The following is a 15918-nucleotide window of genomic DNA, read 5'->3' on the forward strand; positions in this document are numbered from 1 at the left end:
TGTATTAGCAAGACAGAATTTCCCCGTAACCTTATATATCCCAAACAACGTGACCCACCATGCAAAAACAACAATTTAAAAATGACGCCCAAGCTGTTGACGTTACTTTATATAGTAAAGGCGACACCTAGGGAAATACGTATTTTCAATGGGGACCAGTACTATGTGACCATTTACGTGCCCAATAATTTCGCAGTAATGCATGCCATAATACTTACAAGTTTATTTAAACTATATTTAACATAAATTCTCTTTAAAAATGACGCAGAATAGGTATTTCTTTACCCGGAGCGTGTTTTAACTGCAGTCAATTTATTAGTAATTTTAATTTTTTTGTTATTTTAAATATTCAGATCTTTGCTATCGTGTTTCAAAAAAATTAACAAAATTATGTGATTTGTTAAGTTATGTTTTCACATCTAAATAGATAACATTTAATAAATTTCAGGTCTCAGTCTTGCTAATTCCCTTCTCTTCGTTGCACTATTTAACCTGTTCTTATCTACTCCATTCGAAAAAATAAATTGTTTTTTTTATTCAATGCTTGATAATAATACCACTGGTAGAATATGTGACCTAACACAGGGGGTACTTATGGGTTGTGGCACCTTCGGTGTTGGGGTAACAGCTCTCTGGCCTTCACCTTGAGTGCCATGACATAGAACCTCCCTCGCTTAGTATAAAAGTTTTACTTGCTCGCCCACTTACTTGATTCGGATATCCTTTTTTTCTTTGACACAAAATTTTGCTTAAATTGATGCCACCCCAACAATAATACAATAGTTTAATTTAAATATTAAAACTGCGACAAAACAACAAGTATAATATGTTACATCTACATATTTTTATTGCATATCTAAAATTAGATAAAATTAAACTGCGATATTGAACTATATATGTTTCGGGAGCGGTACATAGGAAAACACCTACAAGTATGATAGAAATAGCAAACATTGGTTTGAAAACTGCAACAATATAAATCTCATGCTGAAACCAGTTTGTCCAATTCTGCTTTTACATAATTTTTCTTCGTTAACGCCAACTTTGCTTGCTCCTGCAAGAATAAAAAGGTTTAATTAAATGAATGAATTAATTATTTTAGTGTGGTAGGGCAACGACAATCGTTATAACACAGGTATTTAGTTTCATACATCGCGTACCCTCTTACGAGTTACCGCCATGTAACTTTCAGAGTGATTTTTTTTTATATTGCTGACAGTTTGAAAAACCCATTAGTGACAACTGGGTTGGAGCAATTACCATTAAGGACATATACACCAAGCCACAATGGTGGCAGCGTCAAGCCTTGAACTTGTAACCTCTGGGTAAAAACTCTGCCAAACATTATGTCAATACAATGCAATATTTAATTCACCCTTTTTCCATTTTTGGTGTAAGCTTGTATTTCAATAGAAAGGTGCTGGTACTGCTGCTTTAAACAGGAGATGTATTCTATAAAGGAAAACATAATGTTTCATATTCTTAACAAAGGTCATAAGAATTAAAATAAAAAAGAGATCAAAACGACAGTTGTTAAAATGTGCTACAGGTAAAAACCACTTATGGGAAACGGTAAATAATGGCATAGTTTCCAACCCATGATCTCATGATGCAATATACTTAATAACGGGTGAATTACACTTAATTATAAATAAATTAATTATTGTGAAAACCGATCAATATAGAGTTTAAAACGTTATGATAATATGGGAAAAAAACATATAAATAAACCAACATCATAAATTACCTTTCCTAGCATGGCTACCTCCTTGTTTTAAAAACTTTCTCGTCGATTCCAGTTTCAACTGAACCATCTTTCCCTCGTTAATCAGACCACTAGGTGGGGACGTTCCCTTCTTCTTATAATTCTCTATTTGTGCTCGAATCACTTTTAATTCGAGTTCAAGAACATCAACACTGGCAATGCTGGAAGAAATATAAAATATAAATATTCATTATTTCAATAAAATAAAACTGGGATTCTTGCTAAAAGCTAAAAGCAAGAATTTGCCTCTATTATATAACAAGTGTATGAAATAGAACACCCATGTCAACAACTGCCATTTCCCCATCATGCATGGATAAGTTATGTTTCATTCATTCATAAGTTTTGAAGATTATGCTATGATTATATACAACACAGAATTTTCTACAAACATCTTTCTGTCTAACATAAAATCTGGCTTTACAGTTTTGAGTTATGTCCTTGTTTAAATAAATACATCTAATATACATCTGGTCTAAACTTGCTCTCTAATAACTGAACACTGATTATCAATTTCCACACTTATAGTAGGATGGGGGAAGATGGGACACCTTTTCATTCTATTTTCTCGTACATTTTGGTAGTAAACAAAGAACATTCAAAGAATTATAAAACCTTGTCCTCGCGACTTTCATAGACCGTTGTTAATTGTTTAAAATATGATCAAGATATTTATATATTTTGTGCTAAAGGTGTCCCATCTTCCCCCACCCAACTATATATTTCGAACAGAAGAAATGACAGATAAAATAAATGAATTTGTAATGAAGAAATTATATGAAATTCACAAGCATAGAAATAGAATCAAACTGATTTAAAAATCTCGAAAAACAAAATATTAAAATGAGGTTTTAAAATACAAAATTAAAATAGGCACATTTGGACAGAAACTTATTAATACAAAGGGCATAGGTGTCATGTTTTTTTAAAATTTAAGAAAAAAAGGGGTGACATTTCTAAAATGCAGTTTAGTTGTCAAACATAGGGAACCTCATTGATTAATGTGGTGAATGCAATATACTTTGGCTCTGCTTGTTTGTATAGACACCCAACAGCAGGGTAAAATCTGGGGTGACATTGTTAAAATACAGTTACACTCATAGTTGTCAAACATAGGGAACCTCATTGATTAATGTGGTGAATGCAATATACTTTGGCTCTGCTTGTTTGTATAGACACCTAACAGCAGGGTAAAATCTGGGGTGACATACAGTTACACTCATAGTTGTCAAACATAGGGAACCTCATTGATTAATGTGGTGAATGCAATATACTTTGGCTCTGCTTGTTTGTATAGACACCTAACAGCAGGGTAAAATCTGGGGTGACATACAGTTACACTCATAGTTGTCAAACATAGGGAACCTCATTGATTAATGTGGTGAATGCAATATACTTTGGCTTTGCTTGTTTGTATAGACACCTAACAGCAGGGTAAAAGCTAGTTTAAACTGTAAAACTAGGTGCTAAAATATATGATGTAACTTCGGTTCCAAAATTAGACAACATGCCACCCCAGTAACCCCTAATGTTATATACTATATATATATATATACACTTGAATATGAGTATGGTAGAATCCCTGCAAAGCACATCTGCCACACATCAGCTTACATTGCACAATTTAGATGCCTTACTGTAATGTAAATGAACATATAGTAGGGCGGGGCAAGATGAGACAACTTTAGCACATAATATCAAAATATCCTTATCGTGTTTTAAACAATTAACAACGGCTTATGGGAGTCGTGAGGATAGGTTTTATAATTCTTTGAATGTTTTTTGTTTATTATCACAAGGGACAAGAAAATAGAATGAAAAGGTGTCCCATTTTTTCCCACTCTACCATACCATAGCACTGTAATGACTGTGTTGCTAGTATAGGCGCCAAACCTGGGGTGGCAGGGTGGGCAGGCTATAAACATTACAACCAATAAATTAGATTTATTTTCTCAGGATTTTGTATAGAGAAAAATAAAGTCATTATTATTTTTACCAAACTATTTCTGCCTCCCCTGTGTTTTAGAAAGTTTGGCGCCTATGATAGCAATAGTTATATTAATGCCTACTACTTCATTTCCTTCCAGCTACACTGAAGGATAAACAGCAGAAACTAAAGTGAGTTTTCTAAAATAACTGATCTAAATCTACTGTGCTGTTTTGAAAGCTATAATTGGAATTTGGAAACCTTGATTGAACAAAAACAAATTAACCTGGAATCAATTCAACCCATGCAAAATATAGGGACATCATAATTTGTCCGGTGCCGTGCCACAGTGGTTAGAGCATCAGTTTCTAGACCAAAAGTTATGGATTCAAGGCTCAATGCTACTATTATTGTGATTTGTGGGCGTTAGTAATTTTAGGCAAGACACTTAACGGCAATTGCTCCAACCCAGTGGTCAATAATGGGTTGTCTAAATTGTCAGCCATGCAGAAAAACAAAACTCACAAGGTTACATTTGTGGTTACTCGTAAGCTGGCACGAGGTGTATGAAACAGAACACCCGTGTTATAACAACTGTATTTGCCCCACTACTACAATAAACCTTCCCCCACCAACACATTCATGCAAACTCGAAATTAAATGCGAACTTTCGTAGAAACACAAGCCACTAACACACAAACTTACTTCACTTTCTTGTCATCAGCGCGAGCACTCGGTCTAGGAGACGCTCGGTTGGGAGAAGCGCTTTTCCTGCTCGACGATGCATGTGGGGGCGACAAATGACGCTTGGTATGCTCCACGAACAACCAACGCTCCGTACTTTTGGTGGAATCTGACTCAGACAGGGGGGTTCGAAGTCGGACGTAAACCTCAATCTTACCGCTAACATTGCGATTCTCTTTCAACTGGAATTAAGTGATTGTTAAATGCTACGACATGTGAAAATACAATTTGCATGTACAAGTACATAGTTAGGGCAACTCTGGTCTAAATCCCAGGTCCCATGGCATGCCTCACTGTAGGACCTCACCCACATAGAATAGAATGTGCATATACAATGTTTGGGGTAATGGCTAATGGGCAACTTTGGCCTAAATCCCAGTTCCCATAATGTGCCTCACTGTAGGACCTTACCCATATAGAATAGAATGTGCATATAAAATGTTGGGGTAATGGGACAACTCTGGTCTAAATCCCAGGTCCCATGGCGTGCCTCACTGTAGGACCTCACCCACATAGAATAGAATGTGCATATACAATGTTTGGGGTAATGGGCAACTCTGGTCTAAATCACAGGTTCCATGGTGTGCCTCACTGTAGGACCTTACCCATATAGAATAGAATGTGCATATAAAATGTTGGGGTAATGGGACAACTCTGGTCTAAATCCCATGTCCCATGGCATGCCTCACTGTAGGACCTCACCCATATAGAATAGAATGTGCATATAAAATGTTGGGGTAATGGGACAACTCTGGTCTAAATCCCAGGTCCCATGGCATGCCTCACTGTAGGACCTCACCCACATAGAATAGAATGTGCATATAAAATGTTGGGGTAATGGGACAACTCTGGTCTAAATCCCAGGTCCCATGGCGTGCCTCACTGTAGGACCTCACCCACATAGAATAGAATGTGCATATACAATGTTTGGGGTAATGGGCAACTCTGGTCTAAATCACAGGTTCCATGGTGTGCCTCACTGTAGGACCTTACCCATATAGAATAGAATGTGCATATAAAATGTTGGGGTAATGGGACAACTCTGGTCTAAATCCCATGTCCCATGGCATGCCTCACTGTAGGACCTCACCCATATAGAATAGAATGTGCATATAAAATGTTGGGGTAATGGGACAACTCTGGTCTAAATCCCATGTCCCATGGCATGCCTCACTGTAGGACCTCACCCATATAGAATAGAATGTGCATATAAAATGTTGGGGTAATGGGACAACTCTGGTCTAAATCCCAGGTCCCATGGCGTGCCTCACTGTAGGACCTCACCCACATAGAATAGAATGTGCATATACAATGTTTGGGGTAATGGCTAATGGGCAACTTTGGCCTAAATCCCAGTTCCCATAATGTGCCTCACTGTAGGACCTTACCCATATAGAATAGAATGTGCATATAAAATGTTGGGGTAATGGGACAACTCTGGTCTAAATCCCAGGTCCCATGGCGTGCCTCACTGTAGGACCTCACCCACATAGAATAGAATGTGCATATACAATGTTTGGGGTAATGGGCAACTCTGGTCTAAATCACAGGTTCCATGGCGTGCATCACTGTAGGACCTCACCCATATAGAATAGAATGTGCATATAAAATGTTGGGGTAATGGGACAACTCTGGTCTAAATCCCAGGTCCCATGGCGTGCCTCACTGTAGGACCTCACCCACATAGAATAGAATGCGCATATACAATGTTTGGGTAATGGGACAACTGTGGGCTAAATCCCATATCCCTAAAAACAAGCAAACATATACAATTATGCAAACATGTTTTCAGTCAGGCAATCCACTTGCTAGTTGTGCAAATAGATCCAAAACCTAATCAACTTGTACAGTAGATGAACCCACCTCCTCAATTGCATGTAATTCACAATGTGAGTCTAACGCAGCAAGTTTGATTTGCGTTGCGCCTAACGACTTGTCACTTCGCAGAAAGCCACTACAATGTAAATAAATATCAACTTAAATACAATTCACACGATATAGTGAGTTGATGGTGAGGTAATTAACATTTCATGCGAGTGCTTTAAAAATATGAGAAGCTAACCGTTGCAAAATAAATAAATAAAATACAATTCACATAAAGCAGGGGAGTTGATTGCAAAGTAAATTAACAGTTAATATGAGTCATTTAATGAGACTGTGAGTGTGAGTTCCAGCAACTAATATGAACATCATATTTAAGCTTTGGATAAATTAATATTAGCATATGCTTAGGCGGGCACTTTTTCATGCGCAGGAAGTCAGGGGTATACAATCCCGTGAATCTGTGGGACAGTAAATCGCAAGCTTGCTTCTAGGCCACAGGTTACAGGTTTGAGGCTCGATGCTGCTACCATTGTGTTATAACAACTGTCGTTGGGGATAAATAAGTTCTATACGTGGTAACTTGTAAGCGGGCACGAGGTGTATGAAACAGAACACCCATGTTATATCGACTGGCGCTGCTCCACCGTGCGAGGATAAATAAGTTACATTTATTCTTTAAAGATACAGCTTCAAAACGAATTGATCCAATTGATATGGCTTCAAAACAAATTAAGTATATTACTTAGGTAAGAATAAATGAGCTAGATTCATCCATATAATACAATGTCTTCAAATTGTTCAAACATAACTCACCCCTTAGCAATAACATCCAGTTTAATAGCTTTGCTACGAATCGCTCTCTGGCTTGATTTAAGTTTCCTAACAAATGGGACGCGAAACGTGGCCTCGAACTTAGGGCTTTGTGAGGGTCTGGCTTCTTCAGTGTGGCCTTTAATGGGGTTGTCCTGTAAAAAGTAAATTGTGAGTGAATGAAACTTATTTTATCCTGGCATGGCGGGGATATGACTTTGTTATAACATGGGTGTTCTGTTTCATAGACCTCGTGCCAGATCTTGAGTTATTTAAGTTTGTAGGTAATTGTTTTTTTTGCAAAGCTGATAGTTTGGACAACCCATCAGTGACCAATTGCCCTAACCCAATGGTCACTAATGGGTTGTCTAAATTGTTGGCCAGACAAAAAACAATCACCCTGAAAGGTTGTATAACAGAGAACACCCACGTTATACCCAATGAAGACAAACAAGTTACATCCATTCAATCATAGTAATAAAGAACATATTACAAGTTACCATATATGTGCCAACAACAACTTACATGAGGAAACGGCATCTCCCATTCCACGAACATCTTGTCTTTCCCCCCTGCATGCAAGTCAATACATTGGACGATCAACAACTCCAACTCGTTCGTCCCGATGTCCGGGTTAAGACGGGTCGTCTCAAATACTCTGGAAACAACATCAGTTTATTGTTTGCACTATAATAGTAACTATATTTACAGTTTAGAAATATGGGAGTACGACAGCCCCAATGTTACACTTATAAAATAAAAGTTGCTTATAAACTCTCCATTGTCCAGAATATATATAATTTATATATATATGTCACCCCTGTAGATGCACATTACAGAACTTGGATCCATGAGATTCGAATCCTTTTGTATTCGAAACTAAATACGGCATTCGGTATTCTGATTTAGTATTCGACGTCATCATACATCATCTCTTGAAGGTTGCTTTACGTTTCGGTTTGGCCATTTTGGCTTTATACGTTTTTTCTTAAAGATACTAAAAGATACGAAATTCTAGATTTTAAATAAAGTATTCTAGGATATCCTAGAATACCTAATTATTCTGTAATGTGCATCCCTACACTCCTAGTATTACACCTATATAAAAACTCACTGTTGTTCATAATGGAACCTTGGTGGTTGATCCTTATGTCGAATACAACTCCTCACATAATCATGGTCAGCTTGTGAGTTGGTGGCGAGTCGATCGCATCGTTCAGCTGCTGCCACGTCACCTGCGTGGGTCATCTGCTGGGCGTACGCTCGGGCTTTCTGGAGGTAAGATGGATTTCTCAATTTCAGTTATACTAATCATTGTATAGATTGTAAATTATGAATTCAGAATTTCCAATAGTCTTCTGATATTCCACACCATAGGACCTCAACCATATAGAATAGAACAGGCATATAATACAATGTTGGGGTAATGGCCAACTCTGGTTTAAATCCCAGGTCCCATGGCATGTCTCACTGTAGAACCTCACCCATATAGAATAGAATGTGCATATACAATGTTTGGGTAATGGCACAACTTTGGCCTAAACCCCAGGTCCCATGGCATGCCTCACTGTGGGTCCTCACCCATATAAAATAGAATGTGCATACAATGTTGGGGTAATGAACCAACTCTGGTCTAAACCCCAGGTCCTCTGACATTCCTCGCCATAGAACTTCATATATAGAAATAGAAGCCCACCTTAACTTGCGATGACAGCGACTCAAGTATCCTTGAATAAATAGCTTGGTCTTCCTCAGGCGTTGTAGAGGCTCCACCCACATGGCTGTCAATCATCTCAAACCCATCATCATCACCAATACTGCCCTCTGCTGGTGGTTGGGGAACTTTGCTGATGTCAATCTGTGTTTGGAGGTTTGAATTAAGTTAGTGTTGGGGTAATGGGCCAACTCTGGCCTATATTATAGGCCATTATGGGGGTTGAATGTCATTTATTCTTCATCAGTATTTTGTCGGTATATAAAAAAAATCAACCCCACTTTAGGGGTGGCGGGCTAACTCTAATCTACCACCGTGGGTCTACACTCTACAGGGTGTGTCTTGGTGAACTACCAAACTTCGTGGTTACATAAAGGTTATTTATTGCTGTAATTAATTTATGTAACTTCTTTCAAAATTTAATGTAACTTATTTTTATATAATTCTCTCGTCTAAGTGTATTATATTGTTTGTTTGTTTGATGTTTCGCCCACCATATGTCGACTGGCCGAGACACCATCAGGGAATGCCGTTAAATATCTTGTACAAAACACATACCGGCACAATAGTAGCCGAGGCGAGCCTTGAACCCATGCCCACTGGGCTATAGGCGCGCCAACCACCGAGCCACAGCACCACATTCAAACATAACAACCACAATCAACCCACGGACCTTCATTCCCCCTTTCGCAGCCTCAATCAAGGAATCAAAACCTTTCATCTTCTTAATTAACTCGATAGCTGTCGCTCTATCTCCCTTATGTTTCGCCTCCAATGCTGCTTTCTTGAACGCTGCTTGTCGATTCTCCAGGAAAGCTACTTGCTGCTCGTATTTTGCTGTGGGGGCGGGATAGTGTTTGGGTTATAAATGTGCAGTATTCAATTTATTGCATGTCCCAGTTTAAATCTTAACTTGAATTTTTAGGTGTCTGTGCAAACAAGCAAGGCCGCTAAAACATGATGTCACTTTTGTTTTAAAATTAGGGTGGCATGACACCCAGACACACATTAGCGTTACCCATATGATGAGCATGGGATCCCCTGCAAAGAACATTCGGCAATAGTATTAGTTATATACTTACTTTGCAAAGGTTGTGATGAACCTGAAGGTTGAGGGGACGGGGTTTTCTTGGTGGTTGAAGCGTCTCCACTTCTTTGTGGTGAGGTCTTGCGGGTGGCCTGAGATTTGAGTGTGTTATATAACCTGTTGATACCAGGCGTATTACAATATAAAAATGTCTTTTCTATTTAAAAAAACTTGTTCTTGGTTGTTGGCTAAGGGTTGCAAATGGAGTGGGGTGTATGTTACACAAGCATAAGTGCCAAAATCATCAAAATGCAGGGGAGGCAGGGATAGTTAGATGTCCACTGATTAATGCAGTGCAGAAAACCTCAAGGTAGACCTGTCCACCCTGCCACCCAAGGCACCTATGGTCCAGTTTCTTTTCAAAAATACTTAACACTTGTATATAACAAACTACATACAACAGGTGGAGGTTTCAATGCTTGTGGTTGATCATCATTGTCATCATCTTGTTGCATTAGTGCGTTGGCTTGCTCTAATATATTTACTTCAGGTTGTGAGGTGTTACCTGGATTAATATAGAACAATATACCACATTATTTTGTACATGCAGGGGAGGTAGGGATATTTAGATGCAGATTTTCTTTAAACAAATTGGTTGTGATGTTTACTGATTAATGCAGTGCAGAAAGTTCCTGCTAGGAAACACATTATACTATCTATGAATTTCTGTATACGGCATTTTGCACAGTGCAGCACTCTATGAAAGCAGAATTGGTATATTACCCCAACAAACTGGGCACTACCTAATGAACCTCACCATCTGTCAATTGAAGCATATTGAATAAACCATCCCTACAATACCTGGAATAGGAGGGAACCCCGGTGGAACAGGTAGTTCGTTGAAATTCACTTTTCTGCCAGCTTTAACTGACTTGATGGCATCTTGGTATTGCTTTACTATTCGACCCATTCGTCGGGCCTGGGACAAATAGGAAAAGTTATAGGCCTATTTAGACACACATTCCTATGAAACAATTCTAACTTATTGGTTGTAATATTTACTAATTAATGCAGTGTAGAAAATTCCAAGGCTGGCCTGCCCACCCTACCACCCCTGGTTTGATGCCTTTCTACAAGTTGCCATACGCCATAACCAGTGGCGCAGCCAGGGGGTTTAGGGGGTCGCGACCCCCCCCCCTTTTAAACCCCCAAAAAAATAATTAAAAAAATATTTTAAAAAAAAATTGAAAATTTTTTGATTAACCCCCCCTCCTTACTTTTTTTCCGGCTGCGCCACTGGCCATAACACAAGATATCTTACAATAATTTAATAATAAGTAATAACCCCTACCTTACTACCATTCCCTTCCTTCTTAGCAGCTTCACTAGAACTTTGATACTTTTGCATCCTTTGTCCCAAAGCATCTAACACAGTGGTCGGGGCACGAGGGGTCGCTTGGGCGGCTTGGGGAAAAAGGGTGAGTTTATGGCTATTATGGTTTCAACGATTTTATGAGCTATGGTTGTTTCTTGAAAATTGTATTTCCCTCTGACCCTAATCTTATGTTCAAATATTTTTTCTTGTAATTGGGGTAAGTGGTAATGCGTATTTCGACACTGTTTTAGTAAGATTTTTGTTTATGTTTAATAAGAGACTTGCCGGTTTGGAAAGCTCAGCTCCAGCGAATTCAAATAGTATTCAGGATTAAACCAGCATTAGGTTCCATATGGTTATTATTCTGTATAGGACTGAACCACAGCGATGAAGTAGTTTCAGTGAATATATAGGAAATGCTAACCTTGCATGACAGCAGGCTCTGAAACTGACGTTACTTGAACAGCAGGTGCTTTAGAAGGGATGTCTTGTGTTATTAACGCTATGTAATAAATATACTTTATTAACTTGGTATACAAGTAAGTAACATATACATCATGACATCATGTTATTTGTATTTTATTATTAAATTCTTGGATTAATGTGGTGAATGCAATATACTTTGGCTCTACTTGTTTGTATACACACCTAACAGCAGGGTAAAATCTGGGGTGACATTGTTAAAATACAGTTACACTCATAGTTGTCAAACATAGGGAACCTCATTGATTAATGTGGTGAATGCAATATACTTTGGCTCTGCTTGTTTGTATAGACACCCAACAGCAGGGTAAAATCTGGGGTGACATTGTTAAAATACAGTTACACTCATAGTTGTCAAACATAGGCAACCTCATTGATTAATGTGGTGAATGCAATATACTTTGGCTCTGCTTGTTTGTATAGACACCCAACAGCAGGGTAAAATCTGGGGTGACATTGTTAAAATACAGTTACACTCATAGTTGTCAAACATAGGCAACCTCATTGATTAATGTGGTGAATGCAATATACTTTGGCTCTACTTGTTCGTATAGACACCTAACAGCAGGGTAAAATCTGTTTTAGGTGTAAAACCGTGCTAAAAAATATGTCAGCTCTGTTTCAAAGATTAGAGTAAAATAAAATGCCATCCCCAGGCAGCTTTAACTGGATCCCTTTGACACTACTAGAAAATAAACATTATCATCAACCATTTCCCAAAGCCTTGTATACACAAGTACACAAGATTAAGAAACTGTTGTCACTATGCTTACCTGATGATCTTGTATTTGCAGCTGGGAAACTACCATGGTTGACTTGTTTACCAGCTTTAGCAGCTTCTATCTCAGCATCACATAGCTGATATGGGATGCAAAAATTAAAATTAAGCATTGGGAAAGAAACATGAAGCGTTGCTTTGTTTTCAAATTTCGCTACCGTAATTGAAAGAGTCAAGACACATTTAAAAATTATTTTTATTTTATTATCATTTAGGAGTATGAAACACCATTGTTATCTAAGATACAACTTTCCTTTCAAACATTTAGGTTTCAAAAACTAAACCAAATTCAGTAATGTATAAAATTTAAAATATTAATATATATCACAATATATATATATATATATATTATATTTTTATTAAAGTTTTCACCTTAAGCAGCCTCAGGTATTTGATTGCAGTTTCTTTATCTCCTTCATGCTTAGCTTTGAGGGCAGTTGTTTTGTATTCGTGCTTCCTGGTTTCAAGGAAATTGACAGAGTCGGTGTTCATTTTGGATTCAGTGGTATTTTCTGGGGGTGGGGTCACTTTTGGGGGTGGGGTTACTTTAGGGGTGATTGGAGAAGGTGTTGGTAGGGGTGGGGCTGGCCTTATAACCTTCGTAGGGGTAATCGGGGGTTGTGTAGGGGTTTGTGGGGGAGATATATCAATAAGGGGTGACTGTTGTTGAGGTTCGGGTGTGGGGTCACTTGAAGGGGGTTGCCCTGTAGCTACCACAGGGGGTATGTCATCCTCTTTAATTGGCTTCCCCGCTTTCGCTGATCGAATCAAACCATCGAGTGTTTTGGAACCTCGTTGTAACCTTCGTACCTGGGGGTATAGGGGGATGTAAGGGGTAGGGATGCACAGTACAGAATAATTAGGTATTCTAGGATATCCTAGAATACTTTATTTCGAATCTAGAATTCCGAATCTAGAATTTCGAATCTTTTTACATTTATAGGAAAAAATATTTTTACCCACATAAGTCAGTTTATTGAGTCTTTCATAATAGCCTTGTTTGATAATCAGCTGTAAAATGATCCAAAATTGTACTATTGGGTAGTTTTTGCCCCATGAAACGTATAGCAGGCTATGAAAAGACGTTGCAAAACGTTTACTCTCGAAAGTCCCACAAACACAAAAATATTTTTTTTTCAAAAATATCAAGGTTTAAAAATTGTTAATATAGTGTATGAGATGACGCGTGATGATGTCATTAAACAGAATACCGAATCCCGTAATTAGATTCGAATACAAAAGGATTCGAATCTATAAGATTCGAAATCCTGTAATGTGCATCCCTAGTAAGGGGTATGGGGTGACATTTAATCTATAAGGTTCCATACAAGGGTTTACATAGGTATTTTATTATATTTCTAAAAAGGTATTGTATGATACTCCTATGCCAAGATGTGTGTTGACATGTCTCCCAAACTTTTTAAACAGGGGTGATATCATGTTACAGCACCCGAGTTTAATGTGAACAAGCTTTCACCCTGCTGTTAGTCTATACAACTAGACTGGAAATTTCTACATAAGTTATTCGGCAAACCAATAAGTTATCAGTTTTACAAGGATGTACCTTAGCAGGGTGATAATGATAACTATTCCCTACCAACTTTATCAGCCTAAACATTTAAAATTACAAAAACTTATCCCCACCTTAGCAGATTCCCCTTTACTTTGTGCATTCTTGACAGCCAGCTCGTACATTGATTTTCTTGACTTTAATTGCTCCAATACACCTCCAGGTTGTGAAGGTTGGGGGCTCGGGGATCGATTCCCACGCTGGGTAGCTCCAGGGTGGAGGAGGGAGGGCTCTTCTTCTATCAAGTCGTTTAGTTCTGACTGTAATTAAAAGTAAAATATAAAGCTTGGCTTTTGTGACTTAAATATTTCATATTACTAAATAATTCCTATGTATATTTAGAATATTGCAACTTGCAGAAAACATTTACAGAGCAAAGGGAAAACACATGGCCTTTATCAACTGTAGATCACATCGCTTTATATTCTTTGAAAATGGGTTGTAAACTACCGCTGCAGTGAGGAAAATTAAACAACCATAGAATGAATTCTTTGTTTTTTTTGTAAATAATATTGGTTTTACTGTAATACCAACAAGCAGGCATACATAAAATGTGTAACTACAGGTAAAAGTGTTTAAAATGCAGGAATAGTTTGTAGTTTGCACCGAGTGGCGCAGCCAGGGGGGTATAGGGGGTACAACTACAACCAAACAAATAATTTTGCCCAAAACAAGAGGACACAAAACTTGTTACCATAAGCAAAAAGAGGGTATTGTCCCAAGGGGGGGTGGGGTAACTTTATAAGTTACCATAAATGTAACTTATAAAGGTTGCCGCCTATTTTTACAACCATAATATTACCATGAATTTATTTAGCTTTTCTTGATATCTAAAAATGTGTTGTAAACCACTGCACAGAGGACAAAAAAATGGAAAACAGGAAACAAAAACTAAGACACACAAAGTGAGTAACCAGAGTTTCCAGGGGTCCAGGGATAGTTGGGCATAACTCCAGTCATAAATTACCATGAATTCATTTTCATCGGCAGCATTTATATCGTCGTCCATTTCATCGTCATCGTCTTTCATTGAAGCTTCCACTTGCGCATCAATGATTGACCAATCTAATACTGAAGTTGGAAAAATATGGTTTTATTAAAGGATAATTTGAACAAAAAAACCCAACCCCATCAAACAATAACAACTAACATTTTGGAGCTGGCTTCTTTGCCTTTTTACTCGGCCCCGCACCTCCCCCCATCACAGCTGCGAGTTCGGCCTCAAAGTCGGCGTTGTCGTCGTCTGAATCGCCTCCGTATCCCATCTGGTGTGTATATGGATGTATGTAACTTGTTTATCCTTGTATGGCAGGGCAACGACAGTCGTTATAACAGGGGTGTTCTGTTTCATACACCTCATGCCTGCTTAAGAGTTACCAGTTACGTAACTTTGTGTGTGATTTTTTTGATTTTTCAATGTATGACTGACAGTTTTGTATTGTTAATTTGTTATTCAAATTAATAAAATAGAGGCATATTATTTATATTCTTACCATATTCATGAGGTTATTCCTGTCTTTTTTGTTGCGTGACATCTTGCCTGGCTGTTGCACTTACAACATTAACTTAACATATATATATATATATATATACTTCTATAGTACTATTACATAGAAATTATCTGTATGAGAAAATCAGTTGTATTAAATATAGTAGCTCATACATTAATTTAACAATGTCACCCCAGATTTTACCCTGCTGTTAGGTGTCTATACAAACAAGTAGAGCCAAAGTATATTGCATTCACCACATTAATCAATGAGGTTCCCTATGCCCTAAAAACAGAACATTTAAACAATGCATGGAAACAATGTGTGGCTTTTCTATAAAGTAACTTCCTCGTCCTGTTTACTTTCCTTGAGGTGCTTGGCAATATTTTGCAGCATTGCTAGTTTTACTTC

At 37.9% G+C, this 15918-nt stretch overlaps 1 protein-coding gene across 3 annotated transcripts; it reads right to left on the minus strand.

Annotated features, from left to right (window-relative positions):
• Positions 1 to 770: 770 nt before the first annotated feature.
• On the minus strand, positions 771 to 15656 carry LOC149733019 (coiled-coil and C2 domain-containing protein 1-like). 3 transcript variants are annotated; one of them, XM_089883435.1, is made up of 21 exons: positions 15511 to 15656; positions 15168 to 15282; positions 14985 to 15088; positions 14092 to 14277; positions 12820 to 13257; positions 12443 to 12527; positions 11611 to 11688; positions 11163 to 11275; positions 10673 to 10790; positions 10270 to 10376; positions 9867 to 9963; positions 9458 to 9621; positions 8767 to 8928; positions 8185 to 8342; positions 7596 to 7728; positions 7074 to 7225; positions 6300 to 6390; positions 4398 to 4618; positions 1748 to 1926; positions 1376 to 1452; positions 771 to 1054 (listed from the first exon to the last, which is right to left on the minus strand). In XM_089883435.1, exons 1-21 carry the CDS (start codon positions 15550 to 15552, stop codon positions 983 to 985), a joined length of 2892 nt encoding a protein of 963 aa, XP_089739561.1. In that variant the 5' UTR covers positions 15553 to 15656; the 3' UTR covers positions 771 to 982. The 3 variants fall into 3 exon arrangements, with proteins under 3 accessions (XP_089739561.1, XP_089739562.1, XP_089739563.1); XM_089883436.1 differs by lacking the exon at positions 11611 to 11688; XM_089883437.1 differs by lacking the exons at positions 771 to 1054; positions 1376 to 1452; positions 1748 to 1926 and adding an exon at positions 2511 to 3401.
• Between the last annotated feature and the right edge of the window lie 262 nt (positions 15657 to 15918).

The sequence above is a fragment of the Ciona robusta genome, chromosome 8, assembly GCF_009617815.1.
Source record: "Ciona robusta chromosome 8, ASM961781v2".
Classification (NCBI taxonomy): Eukaryota; Metazoa; Chordata; class Ascidiacea; order Phlebobranchia; family Cionidae; genus Ciona; species Ciona robusta.

Coding starts and splice junctions, on each gene's coding strand:
- LOC149733019 (XM_089883435.1), bottom strand. CDS start 15,552: ATGTCACGCAACAAAAAAGACAGGAATAACCTCATGAATATG. Junction 11,276..11,610: donor AGAGCCTGCTGTCATGCAAG/GTTAGCATTTCC, acceptor TTTTTCCCCAAG/CCGCCCAAGCGACCCCTCGT. Junction 1,927..4,397: donor GCTGATGACAAGAAAGTGAA/GTAAGTTTGTGT, acceptor TATTTCTTCCAG/CATTGCCAGTGTTGATGTTC.